This window comes from Pseudophryne corroboree, chromosome 2, assembly GCF_028390025.1.
Source record: "Pseudophryne corroboree isolate aPseCor3 chromosome 2, aPseCor3.hap2, whole genome shotgun sequence".
Classification (NCBI taxonomy): domain Eukaryota; kingdom Metazoa; phylum Chordata; class Amphibia; order Anura; family Myobatrachidae; genus Pseudophryne; species Pseudophryne corroboree.
Genome location: NC_086445.1, coordinates 499,551,363 through 499,574,283, shown reverse-complemented (window position 1 = coordinate 499,574,283; position 22,921 = coordinate 499,551,363). Strand labels below are relative to the sequence as shown.

General features: G+C 47.1%; 2 protein-coding genes across 3 annotated transcripts in view; one reads left to right on the top strand and one right to left on the bottom strand.

Annotated features, from left to right (window-relative positions):
* Positions 1-22,921, top strand: part of LOC135031250 (uncharacterized) — a 114,752-nt gene that overhangs the window by 22,150 nt on the left and 69,681 nt on the right. For both annotated transcript variants that reach the window (XM_063953997.1, XM_063953996.1), the window contains exons 3-4: positions 6,001-6,058; positions 11,173-11,236. In XM_063953997.1, the coding sequence (XP_063810067.1) occupies positions 6,025-6,058; positions 11,173-11,236 (98 nt within the window). In that variant the 5' untranslated portion in view covers positions 6,001-6,024. The remainder of the gene's footprint in view (positions 1-6,000; positions 6,059-11,172; positions 11,237-22,921) is intronic.
* Positions 1-22,921, bottom strand: part of RAD51D (RAD51 paralog D) — a 278,198-nt gene that overhangs the window by 243,091 nt on the left and 12,186 nt on the right. The gene's annotated exons all lie outside the window — the stretch shown is intronic.

The following is a 22,921-nucleotide window of genomic DNA, read 5'->3' as shown; positions in this document are numbered from 1 at the left end:
CTGCTTTTTGTGCCGCCCTGTCGGTTTACATGGGCGACTGCCGTGATGTTGTCTGACTGGATCAGTACCGGCTGGTTTTGAAGCAGGGGTTTTGCTTGACTTAAGGCATTGTAAATGGCCCTTAGTTCCAGAATATTTATGTGCAGGGAAGTCTCCTGACTTGACCATAGTCCTTGGAAGTTTCTTCCCTGTGTGACTGCTCCCCAGCCTCGAAGGCTGGCATCCGTGGTCACCAGGACCCAGTCCTGTATGCCGAATCTGCGGCCCTCTAGAAGATGAGCACTCTGCAGCCACCACAGTAGAGACACCCTGGTCCTTGGAGACAGGGTTATCAGACGATGCATCTGAAGATGCGATCCCGACCACTTGTCCAAGAGGTCCCACTGGAAGGTCCTTGCATGGAACCTGCCGAATGGAATTGCTTCGTATGAAGCCACCATTTTTCCCAGGACTCGTGTGCAGTGATGCACCGATACCCGTTTTGGTTTTAGGAGGTCTCTGACTAGAGATGACAGCTCCTTGGCTTTCTCCTGCGGGAGAAACACTTTTTTCTGTTCTGTGTCCAGAATCATCCCCAGGAACAGTAAGCGTGTGGAAGGAACCAGTTGTGACTTTGGGATGTTTAGAATCCAGCCATGCTGTTGTAGCACGTCCCGAGATAGTGCTACTACGACCAGTAACTGCTCCCTGGACCTCGCCTTTATTAGGAGATCGTCCAAGTACGGGATAATTAAAACTCCCTTTTTAGAAGGAGTATCATCATTTCTGCCATTACCTTGGTAAACACCCTCGGTGCCGTGGACAGTCCAAACGGTAGTGTCTGGAATTGGTAATGACAATCCTGTACCACAAATCTGAGGTACTCCTGGTGAGGAAGGTAAATTGGGACATGCAGGTAAGCATCCTTGATGTCCAGGGATACCATGTTATCCCCCTCGTCCAGGCTTGCAATAACCGCCCTGAGCGATTCCATCTTGAACTTGAATTTCTTTATGTATGTGTTCAAGGATTTCAAATTTAGAATGGGTCTCACCGAACCGTCCGGTTTCGGTACCACAAACAGTGTGGAATAGTAACCCCGTCCTTGTTGAAGTAGGGGCACTTTTACTATCACCTGCTGGGAATACAGCTTGTGAATTGCCTCTAGTACAGCCTCCCTGCTCGAGGGAATTGTCGGTAAGGCCGATTTGAGGAAACGGCGGGGGGGGGGGGGGAGTCGCCTCGAATTCCAGCTTGTACCCCTGAGATACTACTTGAAGGATCCAGGGATCCACCCGTGAGCGAACCCACTGATCGCTGAAATTTTTGAGGCGGCCCCCCACCGTACCTGGCTCCGCCTGTGGAGCCCCACCGTCATGCGGCGGACTTGGAAGAAGAAGCGGGGGAGGACTTTTGTTCCTGGGAACCTGCTGCGTGGTGCAGTTTCTTCCCCCTTCCTCTGCCTCTAGACAGAAAGGACCCGCCTTTTCCCCGCCTGTTTTTCTGGGTTCGAAAGGACTGCACCTGATAGTACGGCGCTTTCTTAGGCTGTGAGGGGACATGGGGTAAAAATGCTGACTTCCCAGCTGTTGCTGTGGAAACAAGGTCTGAGACACCGTCCCCGAATAACTCCTCACCCTTATAAGGCAAAACTTCCATGTGCCTTTTAGAATCTGCATCCCCTGTCCACTGCCGAGTCCATAAGCCTCTCCTAGCAGAAATGGACAATGCACTTATTCTAGATGCCAGCCGGCAGATCTCCCTCTGTGCATCTCTTATGTACAAGACTGAGTCTTTTATATGCTCTATGGTAAGCAATATAGTGTCCCTGTCCAGGGTGTCAATATTTTCTGACAGGGAATCTGACCAAGCAGCAGCAGCACTGCACATCCACGCTGAAGCAATAGCCGGTCTCAGTATAACACCAGTGTGTGTATATATAGACTTTTGGATAGCCTCCTGCTTTCTATCAGCAGGTTCCTTTAGGGCGGCCGTATCCGGAGACGGTAGTGCCACCTTTTTAGACAAACGTGTGAGCGCTTTATCCACTCTAGGGGGAGTTTCCCAACGTGACCTATCCTCTGGCGAGAAAGGGAACGCCATTAGTAATTTTTTTGAAATCACCAATTTCTTATCAGGGAAAGCCCACGCTTCTTCACACACTTCATTTAATTCTTCAGATGGGGGAAAAACTATTGGTAGTTTTTTCTCCCCAAACATAATACCCTTTTTTGAGGTACCTGGGTTTATATCAGAAAGGTGTAAAACCTCTTTCATTGCCTCAATCATGCCACGAATGGCCCTAGTGGACATTAAATTTGACTCATCGTCGTCGACACTGGTATCAGTATCCGTGTCGACATCTGTGTCTGCCATCTGAGGTAGTGGGCGTTTTAGAGCCCCTGATGGCCATTGAATTGCCTGGGCAGGCACGGGCTGAGAAGCCGGCTGTCCCGTATTTGGCCTGTCGTCAAATTTTTTATGTAAGGAGTCGACACTTGCACGTAATTCCTTCCATAAGTCCATCCACTCAGGTGTCTGCCCCGCAGGGGGTGACATCACATTTATAGGCATCTGCTCCGCCTCCACATAAGTCTCCTCATCAAACATGTCGACACAGCCGTACCGACGCACCACACACACACACACACAGGGAATGCTCTTAAAGGAGACAGGACCCCACAAAAGCCCTTTGGGGAGACAGAGAGAGAGTATGCCAGCACACACCAGAGCGCTATATAATGCAGGGACTAACTGAATTATGTCCCCTATAGCTGCTATAATATTTACTGCGCCTCAAATCAGTGCCCCCCCTCTCTTTTTTTTTTTACCCTTTTCTGTAGTGTAGACTGCAGGGGAGAGTCAGGGAGCTTCCTTCCAGCGGAACTGTGAGGGAATAATGGCGCCGGTGTGCTGAGGGAGATGGCTCCGCCCCTTTTTCGGCGGACTTTTCTCCCGCTTTTTTCTGTATTCTGGCAGGGGTAATTACCACATATATAGCCTCTGGGGCTATATATTGTGGTTATTTTGCCAGCCAAGGTGATATTATTGCTGCTCAGGGCGCCCCCCCCCAGCGCCCTGCACCCTCAGTGACCGGAGTGTGAAGTGTGCATGAGGAGCAATGGTGCACAGCTGCAGTGCTGGGCGCTACCTTGGTGAAGACTGAAGTCTTCTGCCGCCGCTTTTCCGGACCATCTTCTTGTTTCTGGCTCTGTAAGGGGGACGGCGGCGCGGCTCCGGGAACGAACACCAAGGACTGGGCCTGCGGTCGATCCCTCTGGAGCTAATGGTGTCCAGTAGCCTAAGAAGCCCAAGCTAGCTGCAAGCAGGTAGGTTCGCTTCTTCTCCCCTTAGTCCCTCGTTGCAGTGAGCCTGTTGCCAGCAGGTCTCACTGTAAAATAAAAAACCTAACATATACTTTCTTTATAGGAGCTCAGGAGAGCCCCTAGTGTGCATCCAGCTCGGCCGGGCACAGAAATCTAACTGAGGTCTGGAGGAGGGGCATAGAGGGAGGAGCCAGTGCACACCAGGTAGTACCAAATCTTTCTTTTAGTGTGCCCAGTCTCCTGCGGAGCCATCTATTCCCCATGGTCCTTACGGAGTCCCCAGCATCCACTAGGACGTTAGAGAAAGGGGTATTAGATATCTGAAGCAGAGCTCTTTTTTTTGGAAACGAGTGAAGCCATGTGTAAGAATTTTATAAATCTAGAACAAAGCGGTTCTCTTCCACTTCTGATGTGGCTAGGGAAAGGTGACACTTTTTCTTACATGTTCGCCTTAGTACATAGATACCAATGAGCATACTTGCTTCTAGGTAAAGATTTTGCGAACAATTACATTATTTGTAAATGGGTGAAACATGAACCATAACTTCAGCTGTCAAATATGAGAGACTGAAGGACTCACTTTTTCTACACTATTACAGGTGATTAGCTCAGCTTTTCTTTTTCCGCAGTAGCCTGAACAGAAGGAGCTAGGAATAGTTTGCTGCTGTGGTTGTTTTTACCATTGACCTGTAAGAAAGTTTGCTTCTAATTATGTTATGTCATTGTTTATATGATAGATTTTCCATAAAATTTACATTTTTATTATACTGTTATACTGAGATTTTAGTTGTTACATTGGTATGCTGTTAGAAACAAGCTCCCTGTGCGCCTGAGACATAATCTGTGATTTTAACAAGCGAGCAGAATTTCGCTCCAACAGCTAGTTGAAATACTGCAGTATCTAGGCCAGTAATGAGGCAGGGGTGCCATATGTAGCTGAATGTTAACCACCTGATTTTGTTTTAGTATCTATACCAGTGGTTCACAAATGTGGTCCTCAAGGTACATCAACAGTCCAGATTTTAGGGCTATCCATGCTAGTGCACAGATGGTATAATCAAACTAAGATTTTAATTAAGTCACCTTAGCCTAAGCATGGATATCTTTAAAACCTGAACTGCTGTGGTGCTTTGAGTACGGCATTTTGGACCCATTGATCTATACCAGGGGTGGGGAACCTTTTTTCTACCGAGGGCCATTTGGATATTTATAAAATCCTTCGGGGGCCATACAAAAATTCTCAACTTAAAAAATTACCCTGCCCCCCAGTAGGTCTGCCCCTTAGAGGTACTGTGTGTGCGCGCCGGAGGCGCGCACGTGCCAAAAAAATGGGTGTGGCCAGTTAAAATGGGACGTGATACACATATGCCCCCAATAGTGCGGTGCCAGATCCACAATTGCCCCCACAGCGCCAGGTATACAAATGCCCCCACAGTGCCAGATATACAAATTCCCCTCACAGTGCCAGGTATACAAATGCCCCCCACAGTGCCAGGTATACAAATGCCCCCCACAGTGCCAGGTATACAAATGCACCCCACAGTGCCAGGTATACAAATGCCCCCCACAGTGCCAGGCATACAAATGCCCCCCACAGTGCCAGGCATACAAATGCCCCCCACAGTGCCAGGTATACAAATGCCCTCCACAGTGCCAGGTATACAAATGCCCTCCACAGTGCCAGGTATACAAATGCCCCCCACAGTGCCAGGCATACAAATGCCCCCCACAGTGCCAGGTATCCCCTACAGTGCCAGGTGTACATATGCCCCCCACAGTGCCAGGTATACAGATGCCCTCCCCCCTCCCCTCCGTGCTGCTTACCGTGGGACACGGAGGAGAGCGCGGCTGTCAGGTGGGAGCGGCGGCGTGTAGTACTTCAAACCAGCCGCCGGTTCGAGAGCCAATCAGAGCTCGAGGACCGGCAGCCGCGGCTCCTGATTGGCTGCCGGTCCGCGAGCTCTGATTGGCTCACGGACCAGCGGCTGGTTTGAAGTACTACACGCCGCCGCTCCAACCCGACAGCCGCGCTCTCCTCTCTATCCTGACAGCTGAGACACGCTGTCGCCGGACTGAGCGGCAGCATGTCTCACTGACACAAGCTGGTGGGCCGGACCAAACGGCTTCGCGGGCCGTAGGTTCCCCACCCCTGATCTATACATTACAATTAGACTTTTATTTAAACTGCATTGCTGTTTTTATTTGTATTTTATTTTTTTACATATAACTTCATTTTAAATCTGGAATTAGTACACAATCCATTTTTAAAGATTTGGGCAGAGATGTGGCCACATTGTGGTATATGGGTGTGGTTATATGACTAAGGGCCAAGGTTATTATGAGAAAGGGGTGTTGCCATTTGCAGAAGATTTTTATTGGCCACACGTTGGGAACATATCTTGTGCCCTTGAATAACTAAGCCACCTTCAACACCCCTTGCAATGATGTGTAGTCTTCCATACATTCCCAAAAGACAGGACAAATATCCTAACTTTTGAATTGTGAACATTTCCCAAAATATGCCATTTCCAATGGTGAGAACCCTGAAAATAAAAGGCAGTAGTAGACTCTGAAGTGGACAGCCAGATAGTGATCTTATAAGGTTGTTTCATATTTTAACAAATACAGTACTTATTAATATCAGATGTCTCATAATGACTTCAGTGTACTTACGGTTTTGTTTGTTTTGTTACAGCTGTTTCCCGCCATCCGAATTACTATGTCTGTAGATGCCTCTGACTGTACACCTAGTGGTAAGCTTGTGTATGCGTGTATATATCAGTTTTACCCAGGGCTGGATTAAGGCCTTTAGAGGCTCCAAGCCAGGCCTTGCCAACCTGTGGCTCTCCAGCTGTTGTGAGACTACAAGTTCCAGCATGCCCTGCCACAATTGTGCTACTAGGGAATGCTAAAATTGTGGCAGGGCTTGCTGGGATGTATAGTTTTCCAACAGCTGGAGAGCCACAGGTTGGCCAGGCCTGCTCTAAGCACTTAAAAGATTTTGGTCCCCCCATATATATCTAATTTCAAAAAATAACCAGAAAATATATATATTTTATTTTTTTTAAATGAAAAAACTTACAGTAAACTGGAAAATAATGCTGTTTGTACACTTACCCTTTATTTAGATTTGAAAAGCTTTCTCCTACTTTTTCTAATTGCAAAGTCTTTTATTTCATTTATTGTGGGAGACCCTTTTTTGTGGAACCTGTTCAGCTGCACCATTTGCAGTTTTGTACCTTAGTAACATAGTAATTGAGGTTGAAAAGAGGCAAAATGCCTATCGGGTTCAACCTGTATTTTGTATTAAGTGGGAGTTGATTTTACTGTACCTGTTTTAGGACTAGTTATAACTATAAATTATTAACAACGTCAATATTTTAAATGTTGTAACCTTGGATATCCTTTTCAATCAGAAATTCATCCAATCCCCTTTTAAATGCATTTACAGACTCCACCATTACCACCTTCCCTGGCAAGGAATTCCAAATCCTTATTGCCCTAACAGTGAAGAACCCTTTCCTCCATTGCGTGCAGAATTTTCTCTCCTCCAGCCTCAGCGAATGCCCACGTGTCCTAAACAGAGTTCTTTTAATAAATAATTCCTCTGATAACTCTTTGTAATGACCCTTTACATATTTGAAGACATTAATAATGTCTCCTCTTAGACGCCTCTTTTCCAGTGTATACATGTTCAACCAAGTAAGCCTTTCCTCGTAATCCAGTCCCTCTAGCCCTTTAATCAATTTAGTAGCTCGCCTTTGAACCCTTTAGAGTTCACCGATATCTTTTTTTATACAGTGGTGCCCAGAACTGAACACAATATTCCAGGTGCGGACGTACCAATGATTTGTACAGCGGCAAAATTACATCCTCGTCCCTTGTCTCAATTCCCTGTTTTATGCACGCTAACACCTTACTTGCCTTCTTTACTGCGCTTTGACATTGTATACGGTTATTACGTTTATCAATGAGTACCCCCAAATCCTTTTCCAAAACTGTTACCCCTAAGACTTTCCCTGTTTAATATGTAGGATGCAAGTTTGTTTTTAGTCCCAAAATGCATAACCTTGCAATTTTCTATATTGAACCTCATTCTCCATTTAGACACCCAGATTTCAAGTTTAGATAAGTTATTCTGCAGAGACTCCACATCTATTTCTGAATTAATTACCCTACACAGTTTAGTATCCTCTGCAAAGATTGACACTGTGCTTTCCAGGTCTATTTCTAGGTCATTGATAAGTATGGACCCCTGTGGTATTCTGCAGACTACTGGTATCCAGCTTGAGGACTTCCCTTGACCACTACTCGCTGTACTCTGTTGGCCAGCTAGTTACTTATCCATGTACAAACAGTTTTTCCTAGGCCAAGCTCTTTTAATTTGATGATTAGTCTCCTATGAGGCACTGTATCGAAGGCTTTTGCAAAATCTAAAGAGACCACATCCACTGCTTTTCCTTGATCGAGATTGTCCTTCCAATATTTTCCCCACTATAGATGTCAAACTAACCAGCCTGAAGTTACCCGGATGATTTTTGGATCCCTTTTAAAATAATGACACTACCTCTGCTATACACCAATCCTTCGGTTACATGCCAGATCTAATTGAACTATTGAAAATCAAGTATAGGGGTCTTGCTAGTTGTGACCTAAGCTCCATAAGAACCCTCGGATGAAGTCCGTCCGGGCCAGGTGATTTATTAATCTTTATTTTGCGTAATCTCTCTCCGACTACTTCTTCACTTAAACAAGTATCTAACCATGAATCCTTACTGTCACTATCGCTATGCACTACTCCCACTGTCCGTTCTTCTCTGGTGAACACTGATTAAACCAATTTGTTCAGTATTTCTGCTTTTGATTCGTCATTTAACAATACTCCAAATTCATCTTTTAATGGACCTATGTTCTCCCTTTTTTGACCTTTTACTGTTTATGTAGTTAAAAAAAATTGTAGGATTGGTTTTACTCTCTATAGCAATTTGCTTTTCGTTTTCAATTTTAGCTGCTCTTATTGCATTTTTGCATCTTTTATTGCATTCCTTGTAGTACTGGAATGAATCCTCCTTTCTATTAGATTTAAATGCTTTGAAAGCACGCTTCTTTTTATCGAGTTTGACCTTGACCTTCTTGTTAAGCCACATCGGTTTGAGTTTGGTACTCCTGCGCTTACTGCCCATGGGAATAAATTTGTGAATATTGCTATCTAGCAACCCTTTTAAAAGCATCCCACATTTCAGAAGTGTTCTTACCATGAAACAAAACTTCCCACTCAATGTCGTTTAATGCACATCTCAGCATACTGAAGTTAGCCTTCCTAAAGTTAAATGTTTTTGTTGAAACCTTATATAGCTATGTTTCCTGAAACTGATGTCGAATGTGATCATATAGTGATCACTGTTACCCAAAGTCTCCCCAACTCTAGTATCCGATATGATGTCCACATTATTAGTAATTACTAGATCTAGAGTAGTTTTACCCCTAGTTGGGTCCTTGACTAATTGGGACAAGTAGTGATCTTTTAACATATTTAAGAACCTGTTGCCCCTAGCTTTAACACATGAATCGTTACTCCAATAAATATCAAGATAGTTACCATATGATCTATGGTAAATTTATTTACCAGTTATTTATATAGCGCACACATATTCCACAGCGCTTTACAGAGAATATTTGCCCATTCACATCAGTACCTGCTCCAGTGGAGCTTACAATCTATATTCCCTATCACATGTACACACAGACACATTTACGCTAGGGTTAATTTTGTTGGGAGCCAATTAACCTTCCAGTATATTTTTGGATTGTGGGAGGAAACCGGAGTACCTGGAGGAAACCCACGCAAGCATGGGGATAAAATACAAAATCTGCACAGTTAGAGCCATGGTGGGAATCAAACCCATGATCTCAGTACTGTGAGGCAGTAATGCTAACCATTACACCATCCACACTGCCCGGCAATGATAAGTTTCTGTGGTGCCCCCCTTCCCTATATGCCCGAAGCATGTGCTTATTGTCCTTCATGGTTAATCTAGACCTGGTTTTACCTGTGGACAATGGTAGGCTGTAATTACAGTTTTACGGACAAAGTAAAAGTTTCCATTTCCTGCTTCTATCTCCATAGACGGTCTCAGAAAAGCACTAAGTAGTGTTATTGACCAATCAGGTTTATGGGCCCCATATCCTCTTATTCTACCACTGGCCACATTGTTCTTAACCTCCAGAACACACAACTAAACAATGACCCATCATTTTCCCTCAATAACCTCTAAATCTTGTCAACACACACATGCTCTTCTTTTTAACTGGAATATTTTTTACCGTTGTGTTGCCTACACAATAATTAGTACAAAATATACAAAACTCTACAAATGTATTTAAAAGTTGTGAGTCTGGTACAAAACAGAATTTTGGAATGGACAATATTTAGATATCTGGGGAAGCACAGTGGTTAGCGTTGCTGCATCCAGGACTAGGCTTTTGGTCTTGATTACAACCAGAGCCCTCTGTGTGGAGTTTGTTTTATCCCCCGATACTTGCACAGTATTCCTCTTGGTATTCTAGTTAACCCACAAAGTCCAAAAGCATATTACACATAAAAATCGGTACAAATTCAAAAAGGGGCATGGCACCTTTTCCTATGGTAGCGTCTAGTTTACCCTTCGTGGAGAGGACCTTTCCCATAACCCCCTGGGTCCATGTCACAATCTATTTGGAATAGTAAAGTGTGGCGAGCGAAGCGAGACACCGAGCCCGAAGCGTGGCAAGCAAAGCAAGCCCGCGAGGGTCCAATGCTGCATAGAAAAAAAAAAATTACCCCAAACGAACGGAGAACGGAGAAAACATTTAGGTGCTGTAAGGGCGGAAGTTCTCTCCTGCCCCCTCGTTTTGTCACTTCCAGGTCCTGAACACAAAGGTAACATAGACAACCCTTTTCCTATACTTTCAATGGAAGTTTGGAGAGCCAAAAATCAGTAGACCACAAAAAAAAAAAAATACTGTACCTGCCATAAAGGTACAGTTGGAGGGTATGTAATAGGCTTCTGACAAAATGGACCCCAGTGTTTCTGTGTGCATGTGGCAGGAATGTAGATTTTAAGGTCAAATGGAGTAGTGACTGATGTGAATAGTCACATTTTCTGTATAGTGCTGCATAATGTGTGCACTTTACTGGTAATAAGTAAATATAAGTTCAAAATACATGATGTCATGTATCATAATATTAAATAGTAGCAAGCACATAGCTACGAAGTTTTACATTATACTGCTTAAACTATCAGCATCATACACGTCTGTGCCTGTTCACCAGGAATCTTTGGCAAATATCAGACAGCAGCTCTAGTGCCTGCAGGTTGTAAATGCAGGCAGATAGCTGCATTTATATCCTGTAGCACAGGCTCTCAAACGCAAGGGTAACCTAACAGTCCAGGTTGTAGGTATATCCATGGCTCAGCACACATGGTTCGATCAAATAGACTGAGGTACTAATTAAGTCACCTGTGGCCACGGATTGAATGAACTTTAAACTTGGACCATAGGGGTGCCTGGAGCACCGCATTTGAGAACCTCTGATCTATAGCAAATGTATTTCAGTGTGCATATCTCTATAGACCATCTTGCAAAAAGGAAAAAAATAATTGGGTGCTCAAGGAGGGAGATGATTAAGTCACTAGGTCAGGTTTTTAGTTGAATACCTGGCAACTGGGCATTACGATCTAAACAACTTATTCACTGGTTTTCAATGTGCAAATATTGTATCTGTAGTGCAGACAAATATTTCATAATAATGTGTAATTAACAGTGATACATTATTTCTGTTTTATACTGTGTTGTCATTTTTTGTGTTACTTCTATTTTAACGTAGTGTATTTCTACATTGGGCCAAATGACAGTGATGATGAAGATGAAGGCTTTGACAATGACTGCAAGTGCGTATTACTGCAAATCTTTATATAGAAAAATACAATATTTAGAGATGTGCAGATTCAGATTTACTTGGTTCACTTTAAATTAACATACGGTCAGATTCAGACGGATTTTTTCATAATGGCTATCCAAAACACGTGACATACAAGAGCCAATAAGATGCGTTTGGAGATTCTGGTAAATCTGGGCCCGCACATCTCTACAAATATTGTATAATATCCAAGTCCATAGCTGATGATGCTCATTTTTTAGTTTAGTTAATGTTAGCTTTGAGCTATCAGCCATGTTTTTATGTACTTCCTTTGAAACACAGTGCTGAGGTATTACATATACTCTGCAGATTTCACCGGAAGTTTGCTTGCATTTCTTTGTTGTGATGTAATTTAGGCCCATAACCTGTTGAAGAATTTGCATCATAGGTCAAGTATCAAACTCAAATGGGGAAGATTGTAGGATAAATATTGCTGTGACCTGTACATACATATAAAATTTACCTAACATGGAGGTATAATAAGATTCTAGAAGAGAGAGTAGCGATTTACTGTGTTCTGTGCTCCCTCTTAGAAAATAGGGTGTACAGTGTGTAATGTTAAATGAGATGTGGGGATACTGTTCTGCCCCTGGTTTATGGAAACTAATCACGTATTCCAAATTAAAATATCAGACCTTGGCCGCCGCCAGATACAACCCAAAATAGCTAATTAGGTAGTTGTAGTTTAAAAGATGATGTACAGTAGACATATCAGCCAATGGGACATTGGGGGTAGGGGGTATCCAATTACCCACGTTAAAATATTGTGTGCGGAAAAACGTATTTTTGCCATTTCTCTGACGTCCTAGTGGATGCTGGGAACTCCGTAAGGACCATGGGGAATAGACGGGCTCCGCAGGAGACTGGGCACTCTAAAAGAAAGATTAGGTACTATCTGGTGTGCACTAGCTCCTCCCACTATGACCCTCCTCCAGACCTCAGTTAGATTTCTGTGCCCGGCCGAGCTGGATGCACACTAGGGGCTCTCCTGAGCTCCTAGAAAGAAAGTTTATTTTAGGTTTTTTATTTTACAGTGAGACCTGCTGGCAACAGGCTCACTGCATCGAGGGACTAAGGGGAGAAGAAGCGAACCTACCTGCTTGCAGCTAGCTTGGGCTTCTTAGGCTACTGGACACCATTAGCTCCAGAGGGATCGACCGCAGGACCCGTCCTTGGTGTTCGTTCCCGGAGCCGCGCCGCCGTCCCCCTTACAGAGCCAGAAGCACGAAGATGGTCCGGAAAATCGGCGGCAGAAGACTTCAGTCTTCACCAAGGTAGCGCACAGCACTGCAGCTGTGCGCCATTGCTCCTCATGTACACCTCACACTCCGGTCACTGATGGGTGCAGGGCGCTGGGGGGGGGGGGGGGGGGCGCTCTGAGCAGCAATAAAAACACCTTGGCTGGCAAAATAATCACAATATATAGCCCCAGAGGCTATATATGTGATAAATACCCCTGCCAGAATCCATAAAAAAGCGGGAGAAAAGTCCGCGAAAAAGGGGCGGAGCTATCTCCCTCAGCACACTGGCGCCATTTTCTCTTCACAGTGCAGCTGGAAGACAGCTCCCCAGGCTCTCCCCTGTAGTTTGCAGGCTCAAAGGGTTAAAAAGAGAGGGGGGGCACTAAATTTAGGCGCAATATTGTATATACAAGCAGCTATTGGGAAAAATTCACTCAATATAGTGTTAATCCCTAAATTATATAGTGCTCTGGTGTGTGCTGGCATACTCTCTCTCTGTCTCCCCAAAGGGCTGTGTGGGGTCCTGTCCTCAGTCAGAGCATTCCCTGTGTGTGTGCGGTGTGTCGGTACGGCTGTGTCGACACGTTTGATGAGGAGGCTTATGTGGTGGCAGAGCAGATGCCGATAAATGTGATGTCGCCCCCTGTGGGGACGACACCAGAGTGGATGGATAGGTGGAAGGTATAAACCGACAGTGTCAACTCCTTACATAAAAGGCTGGATGACGTAACAGCTGTGGGACAGCCGGCTTCTCAGCCCGCGCCTGCCCAGGCGTCTCAAAGGCCATCAGGGGCTCAAAAACGCCCGCTCCCTCAGATGGCAGACACAGATGTCGACACGGAGTCTGACTCCAGTGTCGACGAGGTTGAGACATATACACAATCCACTAGGAACATCCGTTACATGATCCCGGCAATAAAAAAATGTGTTACACATTTCTGACATTAACCCAAGTACCACTAAAAAAGGGTTTTATGTTTGGGGAGAAAAAGCAGGCAGTGTTTTGTTCCCCCATCAAATGAGTGAATGAAGTGTGAAAAAGCGTGGGTTCCCCCGATAAGAAACTGGTAATTTCTAAAAAGTTACTGATGGCGTACCCTTTCCGGCCAGAGGATAAGTTACGCTGGGAGATATCCCCTAGGGTGGATAAGGCGCTCACACGTTTGTCAAAAAAGGTGGCACTGCCGTCTTAGGATACGGCCACTTTGAAGGTACCTGCTGATAAAAAGCAGGAGGCTATCCTGAAGTCTGTATTTACACACTCAGGTACTAGACTGAGACCTGCAGATAGTGCTGCTGCAGCGTGGTCTGTGACCCTGTCAAACAGGGATACTATTTTGCGAACATAAGAGCATATTAAAGACGTTGTCTTATATATGAGGGATGCACAGAGGGATATTTTGCCGGCTGGCATCCAGAATTAATGCAATGTCCATTCTGTCAGGAGGGTATTAGAGACCCGACACTGGACAGGTGATGCTGACTTTAAAAGGCACATAGAGCCTTATAAGGGTGAGGAATTGTTTGGGGATGGTCTCTGGGACCTCGTATCCACAGCAACAGCTGGGAAGAAAAAATTTTTACCTCAGGTTTCCTCACAGCCTAAGAAAGCACTGTATTATCAGGTACACTCCTTTCGGCTTCAGAAAAGCAAGCGGGTCAAAGGCGCTTCCTTTCTGCACAGAGACGAGGGAAGAGGGAAAAAGCTGCACCAGTCAGCCAGTTCCCAGAATCAAAATTCTTCCCCCGCTTCCTCTGAGTCCACCGCATGACGCGGGGGCTCCACAGGCGTAGCCAGGTACGGTGGGGGGCCGCCTCAAAAATTTCAGCGATCAGTGGGCTCGCTCACAGGTGGATCCCTGGATCCTTCAAGTAGTATCTCAGGGGTACAAGCTGGAATTCGAGGCGTCTCCCTCCCGCCGTTTCCTCAAATCTGCCTTGCCGACAACTCCCTCAGGCAGGGAGGCTGTGCTAGAGGCAATTCACAAGCTGTATTCCCAGCAGGTGATAGTCAAGGTGCCCCTTCTTCAACAAGGACGGGGTTACTATTCCACACTGTTTGTGGTACCGAAACCGGACGGTTCGGTGAGACCCATTTTAAATTTGAAATCCTTGAACACATACATAAAAAAATTCAAGTTCAAGATGGAATCGCTCAGGGCGGTTATTGCAAGCCTGGAGGAGGGGGATTACATGGTATCCCTGGACATCAAGGATGCTTACCTACATGTCCCCCATTTACCATCCTCACCAGGAGTACCTCAGATTTGTGGTACAGGAATTGCCATTACCAATTCCAAACACTGCCGTTTGGACTGTCCACGGCACCGAGGGTCTTTACCAAGGTAATGGCAGAAATGATGATACTCCTTCGAAAAAAGGGAGTTTTAATTATCCCGTACTTGGACGATCTCATTATAAAGGCGAGGTCCAAGGAGCAGTTGTTGGTCGGAGTAGCACTATCTCGGGAAGTGCTACAACAGCACGGATGGATTCTAAACATTCCAAAGTCACAGCTGGTTCCTACCACACGCCTACTGTTCCTGGGGATGGTTCTGGACACAGAACAGAAAAAAGTGTTTCTCACGCAGGAGAAAGCCAAGGAGCTGTCATCTCTAGTCAGAGACCTCCTGAAACCAAAACAGGTATCGGTGCATCACTGCACACAAGTCCTGGGAAAAATGGTAGCTTCTTACGAAGCAAATTCCATTCGGCAGGTTCCATGCAAGAACCTTTCAGTGGGACCTCTTGGACAAGTGGTCGGGATCGCATCTTCAGATGCATCGGCTGAAACCCTGGTCCTTGGAGACAGGGTTATCTCTACTGTGGTGGCTGCAGAGTGCTCATCTTCAAGAGGGCCGCAGATTCGGCATACAGGACTGGGTCCTGGTAACCACGGATGCCAGCCTTCGAGGCTGGGGGGCAGTCACACAGGGAAGAAATTTCCAAGGACTTTGGTCAAGTCAGGAGTCGTCCCTACACATAAATATTCTGGAACTGAGGGCCATTTACAATGCCCTAAGTCTGGCAAGGCCTCTGCTTCAAAACCAGCCGGTACTGATCCAATCAGACAACATCACGGCAGTCGCCCATGTAAACCGACAGGGCGGCACAAGAAGCAGGATGGCGATGGCAGAAGCCACAAGGATTCTCCGATGGGCGGAAAATCACGTCTTAGCACTGTCAGCAGTGTTCATTCCGGGAGTGGACAACTGGGAAGCAGACTTCCTCAGCAGACACGACCTACACCCGGGAGAGTGGGGACTTCATCCAGAAGTCTTCCAACTGTTGGTAAACCGTTGGGAAAGGCCACAGGTGGACATGATGGCGTCACGCCTAAACAAAAAACTAGATTTCTCTGACGTCCTAGTGGATGCTGGGAACTCCGTAAGGACCATGGGGAATAGCGGCTCCGCAGGAGACTGGGCACAAAAGTAAAGCTTTAGGACTACCTGGTGTGCACTGGCTCCTCCCCCTATGACCCTCCTCCAAGCCTCAGTTAGATTTTTGTGCCCGGCCGAGAAGGGTGCACACTAGGGGCTCTCCTGAGCTTCTTAGTGAAAGTTTAGTTTTAGGTTTTTTATTTTCAGTGAGACCTGCTGGCAACAGGCTCACTGCATCGAGGGACTAAGGGGAGAAGAAGCGAACCTGCCTGCTTGCAGCCAGCTTGGGCTTCTTAGGCTACTGGACACCATTAGCTCCAGAGGGACCGAACACAGGCCCAGCCTCGGAGCTCGGTCCCAGAGCCGCGCCGCCGGCCCCCTTACAGAGCCAGAAGCAAGAAGAGGTCCGGAAAAATCGGCGGCAGAAGACATCAGTCTTCAACAAGGTAGCGCACAGCACTGCAGCTGTGCGCCATTGTTACTCAGGCACACTTCACACTTTGGTCACTGAGGGTGCAGGGCGCTAGGGGGGGGCGCCCTGAGCAGCAATGTAAACACCTTGGCTGGCATAAATACACCACATATAACCCCCAGGGCTATATGGATGTATTTTAACCCCTGCCAGAACTCACCAAAAAGCGGGAGAAAAGGCCCCCGAGAAGGGGGCGGAGCCTATCTCCTCAGCACACTGGCGCCATTTTCCATCACAGCTCCGCTGGAAGGACGTCTCCCTGACTCTCCCCTGCAGTCCTGCACTACAGAAAAGGGTAAAAAAGAGAGGGGGGCACTAATTTGGCACAGTTTTTAATACTAACAGCAGCTATAAAGGGAAAAGCACATTTTATAGTGGTATTCCTGTCTATATATAGCGCTCTGGTGTGTGCTGGCATACTCTCCCTCTGTCTCCCCAAAGGGCTAGTGGGGTCCTGTCCTCTATCAGAGCATTCCCTGTGTGTGTGCGGTGTGTCGGTACGATTGTGTCGACATGTTTGAGGAGGAAAATGAGATGGAGGCGGAGCAATTGCCTATTATAGAGTTGTCACCCCCTAGGGAGTCGACACCTGAGTGGATGAGCTTATGGAAGGAATTGCGTGACAGTGTCAGCTCTTTACGACAGACAGTTGACGACATGAGACAGCCGGCTACTCAGCTTGTGCCTGTCCAGGGGTCTCAAACGCCATCAGGGGCTTTAAAACGCCCGTTACCTCAAATGGCAGACACAGACACGGATACTGACTCCAGTGTCGATGATGAGACAAACGTGACTTCCACTAGGGCCACACGTTACATGATTGAAGCAATAAAAAATGTATTGCATATCTCTGATAATAGAAGTACCACTAAAAAGGGTATTATGTTTGGTGAGAAAAAACTGCCTGTAGTTTTTCCTGTATCCGAGGAATTAAATGAAGTGTGTGATGAGGCGTGGGTTTCCCCCGATAAAAAACTGATAATTCCTAAAAGGTTATTGGCATCGTACCCTTTCCCGCCAGAGGATAGGGCACGTTGGGAAACACCCCCTAGGGTGGATAAAGCGCTCACACGCTTGTCTAAACAGGTAGCACTACCTTCTCCTGATACGGCCGCCCTAAAAGAACCTGCCAATAGAAAGCTGGAGAATATCCTAAAATGTATATACACTCACACGGGTGTTATACTGCGACCAGCAATCGCCTCAGCCTGGATGTGCAGTGCGGGCCTGGCGTGGTCGGATTCCCTGACTGAAAATATTGATACCCTAGATAGGGACAGTATATTACTGACTATAGAGCATTTGAAGGATGCATTTCTATATATGCGTGATGCACAGAGGGATATTTGCCGACTGGCATCAAGAGTTAGCGCGCTGTCCATTTCTGCAAGAAGAGATTTATGGACGCGGCAGTGGTCAGGTGATGCGGATTCTAAAAGGCACATGGAAGTATTGCCTTATAAGGGGGAGGAGTTATTTGGGGTAGGTCTATCAGACCTGGTAGCCACGGCAACTGCTGGAAAATCCACATTTTTACCCCAGGTAGCTTCTCAACCTAAGAAGACGCCGTATTATCAGGCGCAGTCCTTTCGGCCCCATAAGGGCAAGCGGGCAAAAGGCGCTTCATTTCTGCCCCGTGGCAGAGGGAGAGGAAAAAGGCTGCAACAAACAGCCAGTTCCCAGGAACAAAAGCCCTCTCCCGCCTCCGCAAAGTCCTCCGCATGACGCTGGGGCTTTACAAGCGGACTCAGGCACGGTGGGGGCCCGTCTCAAGAAGTTCAGTGCGCAGTGGGCCCACTCGCAAGTGGACCCCTGGATCCTTCAGGTGGTATCTCAGGGGTACAAATTGGAATTCGAGACGTCTCCCCCTCGCCGTTTTCTAAAGTCTGCTTTACCGACGTCTCCCTCAGACAGGGAGGCAGTATTGGAAGCCATTCACAAGCTATATTCCCAGCAGGTGATAATCAAGGTACCCCTCCTACAACAGGGAAAGGGGTACTATTCCACACTATTTGTGGTACCGAAGCCGGACGGCTCGGTGAGACCAATTTTAAACCTAAAATCCTTGAACACTTACATACAAAGGTTCAAATTCAAGATGGAGTCACTCAGAGCAGTGATTGCAAACCTGGAAGAAGGGGACTATATGGTGTCTCTGGACATCAAAGATGCTTACCTACATGTCCCAATTTACCCTTCTCACCAAGGGTACCTCAGGTTTGTGGTACAGAACTGTCACGATCAGTTTCAGACGCTGCCGTTTGGATTGTCCACGGCACCCCGGGTCTTTACCAAGGTAATGGCCGAAATGATGATACTCCTTCGAAGGAAGGGAGTTTTAGTTATCCCTTACTTGGACGATCTCCTGATAAGGGCAAGATCCAGGGAACAGTTGGAAGTCGGAGTAGCACTATCTCAGATAGTGCTGCGCCAGCACGGTTGGATTCTCAATATTCCAAAATCGCAGCTGATCCTGACGACACGACTTCTATTCCTAGGGATGATCCTGGACACAGTCCAGAAAAAGGTGTTTCTCCCGGAGGAGGAAGCCAGGGAGTTATCCGAACTAGTCAGAAATCTCCAAAAACCAGGCCAAGTCTCAGTGCATCAATGCACAAGGGTCCTGGGAAAGATGGTGGCTTCTTACGAAGCAATCCCATTCGGCAGATTCCACGCAAGAACCTTCCAGTGGGATCTGCTAGACAAATGGTCCGGGTCGCATCTTCAGATGCATCAGCGGATAATCTTGTCACCAAGGACAAGGGTGTCTCTCCTGTGGTGGTTGCAGAGTGCTCATCTTCTAGAGGGCCGCAGTTTCGGCATTCAGGACTGGGTCCTGGTGACCACGGATGCCAGCCTGAGAGGCTGGGGAGCAGTCACACAGGGAAGAAATTTCCAGGGCTTGTGGTCAAGCCTGGAGACATCACTTCACATAAATATCCTGGAGCTAAGGGCCATCTACAATGCTCTAAGCCTAGCAAGACCTCTGCTTCAAGGTCAGCCGGTGCTGATCCAGTCAGACAACATCACGGCAGTCGCCCACGTAAACAGACAGGGCGGCACAAGAAGCAGGAGGGCAATGGCAGAAGTTGCAAGGATTCTTCGCTGGGCGAAAAATCATGTGATAGCACTGTCAGCAGTGTTCATTCCGGGAGTGGACAACTGGGAAGCAGACTTCCTCAGCAGACACGACCTCCACCCGGGAGAGTGGGGACTTCACCCAGAAGTCTTCCACATGATTGTGAACCGTCGGGAAAAACCAAAGGTGGACATGATGGCGTCCCGCCTCAACAAAAAACTAGACAGGTATTGCGCCAGGTCAAGGGACCCTCAGGCAATAGCTGCGGAGGCTCTGGTAACACCGTGGGTGTACCAGTCAGTGTATGTGTTCCCTCCTCTGCCTCTCATACCCAAGGTACTGAGAATCATAAGAAGGAGAGGAGTAAGGACTATACTCGTGGCTCCGGATTGGCCAAGAAGGACTTGGTACCCGGAACTTCAAGAGATGCTCACAGAGGACCCGTAGCCTCTACCTCTAAGAAGGGACCTGCTCCAGCAGGGACCCTGTCTGTTCCAAGACTTACCGCGGCTGCGTTTGACGGCATGGCGGTTGAACGCCGGATCCTGAAGGAAAAAGGCATTCCGGATGAAGTCATCCCTACCCTGATCAAAGCCAGGAAGGATGTAACCGTACAGCATTATCACCGTATTTGGCGTAAATATGTTGCGTGGTGCGAGGCCAGGAAGGCCCCTACAGAGGAATTTCAACTGGGACGTTTCCTGCATTTCCTGCAAACAGGACTGTCTATGGGCCTAAAATTAGGGTCCATTAAGGTTCAACGTTTGTCAAGGGGGTACTGCATATACAGTCTCCTTTTGTGCCTCCAGTGGCACCTTGGGATCTCAATGTGGTTTTGGGGTTCCTAAAATCACGGACAGGGCAGAATTGAGGACTCGTCCTCAATTTCTCCCTAAGGTGGTTTCAGCGTTTCACTTGAACCAGCCTATTGTGGTACCTGCGGCTACTAGGGACTTGGAGGACTCCAAGTTGCTGGACGTAGTCAGGGCCCTGAAAATAATAAGAATTTACTTACCGATAATTCTATTTCTCGGAGTCCGTAGTGGATGCTGGGGTTCCTGAAAGGACCATGGGGGAATAGCGGCTCCGCAGGAGACAGGGCACAAAAAGTAAAGCTTTACGATCAGGTGGTGTGTACTGGCTCCTCCCCCTATGACCCTCCTCCAAGCCTCAGTTAGGTACTGTGCCCGGACGAGCGTACACAATAAGGAAGGATTTTGAATCCCGGGTAAGACTCATACCAGCCACACCAATCACACTGTACAACCTGTGATCTGAACCCAGTTAACAGTATGATAACAGCGGAGCCTCTGAAAAGATGGCTCACAACAATAAAAACCCGATTTTTGTAACTATGTACAAGTATTGCAGACAATCCGCACTTGGGATGGGCGCCCAGCATCCACTACGGACTCCGAGAAATAGAATTATCGGTAAGTAAATTCTTATTTTCTCTATCGTCCTAGTGGATGCTGGGGTTCCTGAAAGGACCATGGGGATAATACCAAAGCTCCCAAACGGGCGGGAGAGTGCGGATGACTCTGCAGCACCGAATGAGAGAACTCCAGGTCCTCCTTAGCCAGGGTATCAAATTTGTAGGATTTTACAAACGTGTTTGCCCCTGACTAAATAACCGCTCGGCAAAGTTGTAAAGCCGAGACCCCTCGGGCAGCCGCCCAAGATGAGCCCACCTTCCTTGTGGAATGGGCATTTACATATTTTGGCTGTGGCAGGCCTGCCACAGAATGTGCAAGCTGAATTGTATTACACATCCAACTAGCAATAGTCTGCTTAGAAGCAAGAGCACCCAGTTTGTTGGGTGCATACAGGATAACAGCAAGTCAGTTTTCCTGACTCCAGCCGTCCTGGAACATATTTTCAGGGCCCTGACAACATCTAGCAACTTGGAGTCCTCCAAGTCCCTAGTAGGTGCAAGGCACCACAATAAGCTGGTTCAGGTGAAACACTGACACCACCTTAGGGAGAGAACTGGGGACGAGTCCGCAGCTCTGCCCTGTCCGAATGGACAAACAGATATGGGCTTTTTTGAGAAAAAACCACCAATTTGACACTCGCCTGGTCCAGGCCAGGGCCAAGAGCATGGTCACTTTTCATGTGAGATGCTTCAAATCCACAGATTTGACTGGTTTTAAACCAATGTGATTTGAGGAATCCCAGAACTACGTTGAGATCCCACAGTGCCACTGGAGGCACAAAAGGGGGTTGTATATGCAATACTCCCTTGACAAACTTCTGGACTTCAGGAACTGAAGCCAATTCTTTCTGGAAGAAAATCGACAGGGCCGAAATTTGAACCTTAATGGACCCCAATTTGCGGCCCATAGACACTCCTGTTTGCAGGAAATGCAGGAAACGACCGAGTTGAAATTTCTTTGTGGGGCCATCCTGGCCTCACACCACGCAACATATCTTCGCCACATGTGGTGATAATGTTGTGCGGTCACCTCCTTTCTGGCTTTGACCAGGGTAGGAATGACCTCTTCCGGAATGCCTTTTTCCCTTAGGATCCGGCGTTCCAACGCCATGCCGACAAACGCAGCTGCGGTAAGTCTTGGAACAGACATGGTACTTGCTGAAGCAAATCCCTTCTTAGCAGCAGAGGCCATAAGACCTCTGTAAGCATCTCTTGAAGTTCCGGGTACCAAGTCCTTCTTGGCCAATCCGGAGCCATGAGTATAGTTCTTACTCCTCTACGTCTTATAATTCTCAGCACCTTAGGTATGAGAAGCAGAGGAGGGAACACATACACCGACTGGTACACCCACGGTGTTACCAGAACGTCCACAGCTATTGCCTGAGGGTCTCTTGACCTGGCGCAATACCTGTCCCGTTTTTTGTTCAGACGGGACGCCATCATGTCCACCTTTGGTATTTCCCAACGGTTTACAATCATGTGGAAAAAACTTCCCGATGAAGTTTCCACTCTCCCGGGTGGAGGTCGTGCCTGCTGAGGAAGTCTGCTTCCCAGTTTCCATTCCCGGGATGAAACACTGCTGACAGTGCTATCACATGATTTTCCGCCCAGCGAAAAGTCCTTGCAGTTTTTGCCATTGCCCTCCTGCTTCTTGTGTCGCCCTGTCTGTTTACGTGGGCGACTGCCGTGATGTTTTTCCCACTGGATCAATACCGGCTGACCTTGAAGCAGAGGTCTTGCTAAGCTTAGAGCATTATAAATTTACCCTTAGCTCCAGTATATTTATGTGGAGAAAAGTCTCCAGACTTGATCACACTCCCTGGAAATTTTTTCCTTGTGTGACTGCTCCCCAGCCTCTCGGGCTGGGCTCCGTGGTCACCAGCATCCAATCCTGAATGCCGAATCTGCGGCCCTCTAGAAGATGAGCACTCTATAACCACCACAGGAGAGACACCCTTGTCCTTGGATATAGGGTTATCCGCTGATGCATCTGAAGATGCGATCCGGACCATTTGTCCAGCAGATCCCACTGAAAAGTTCTTGCGT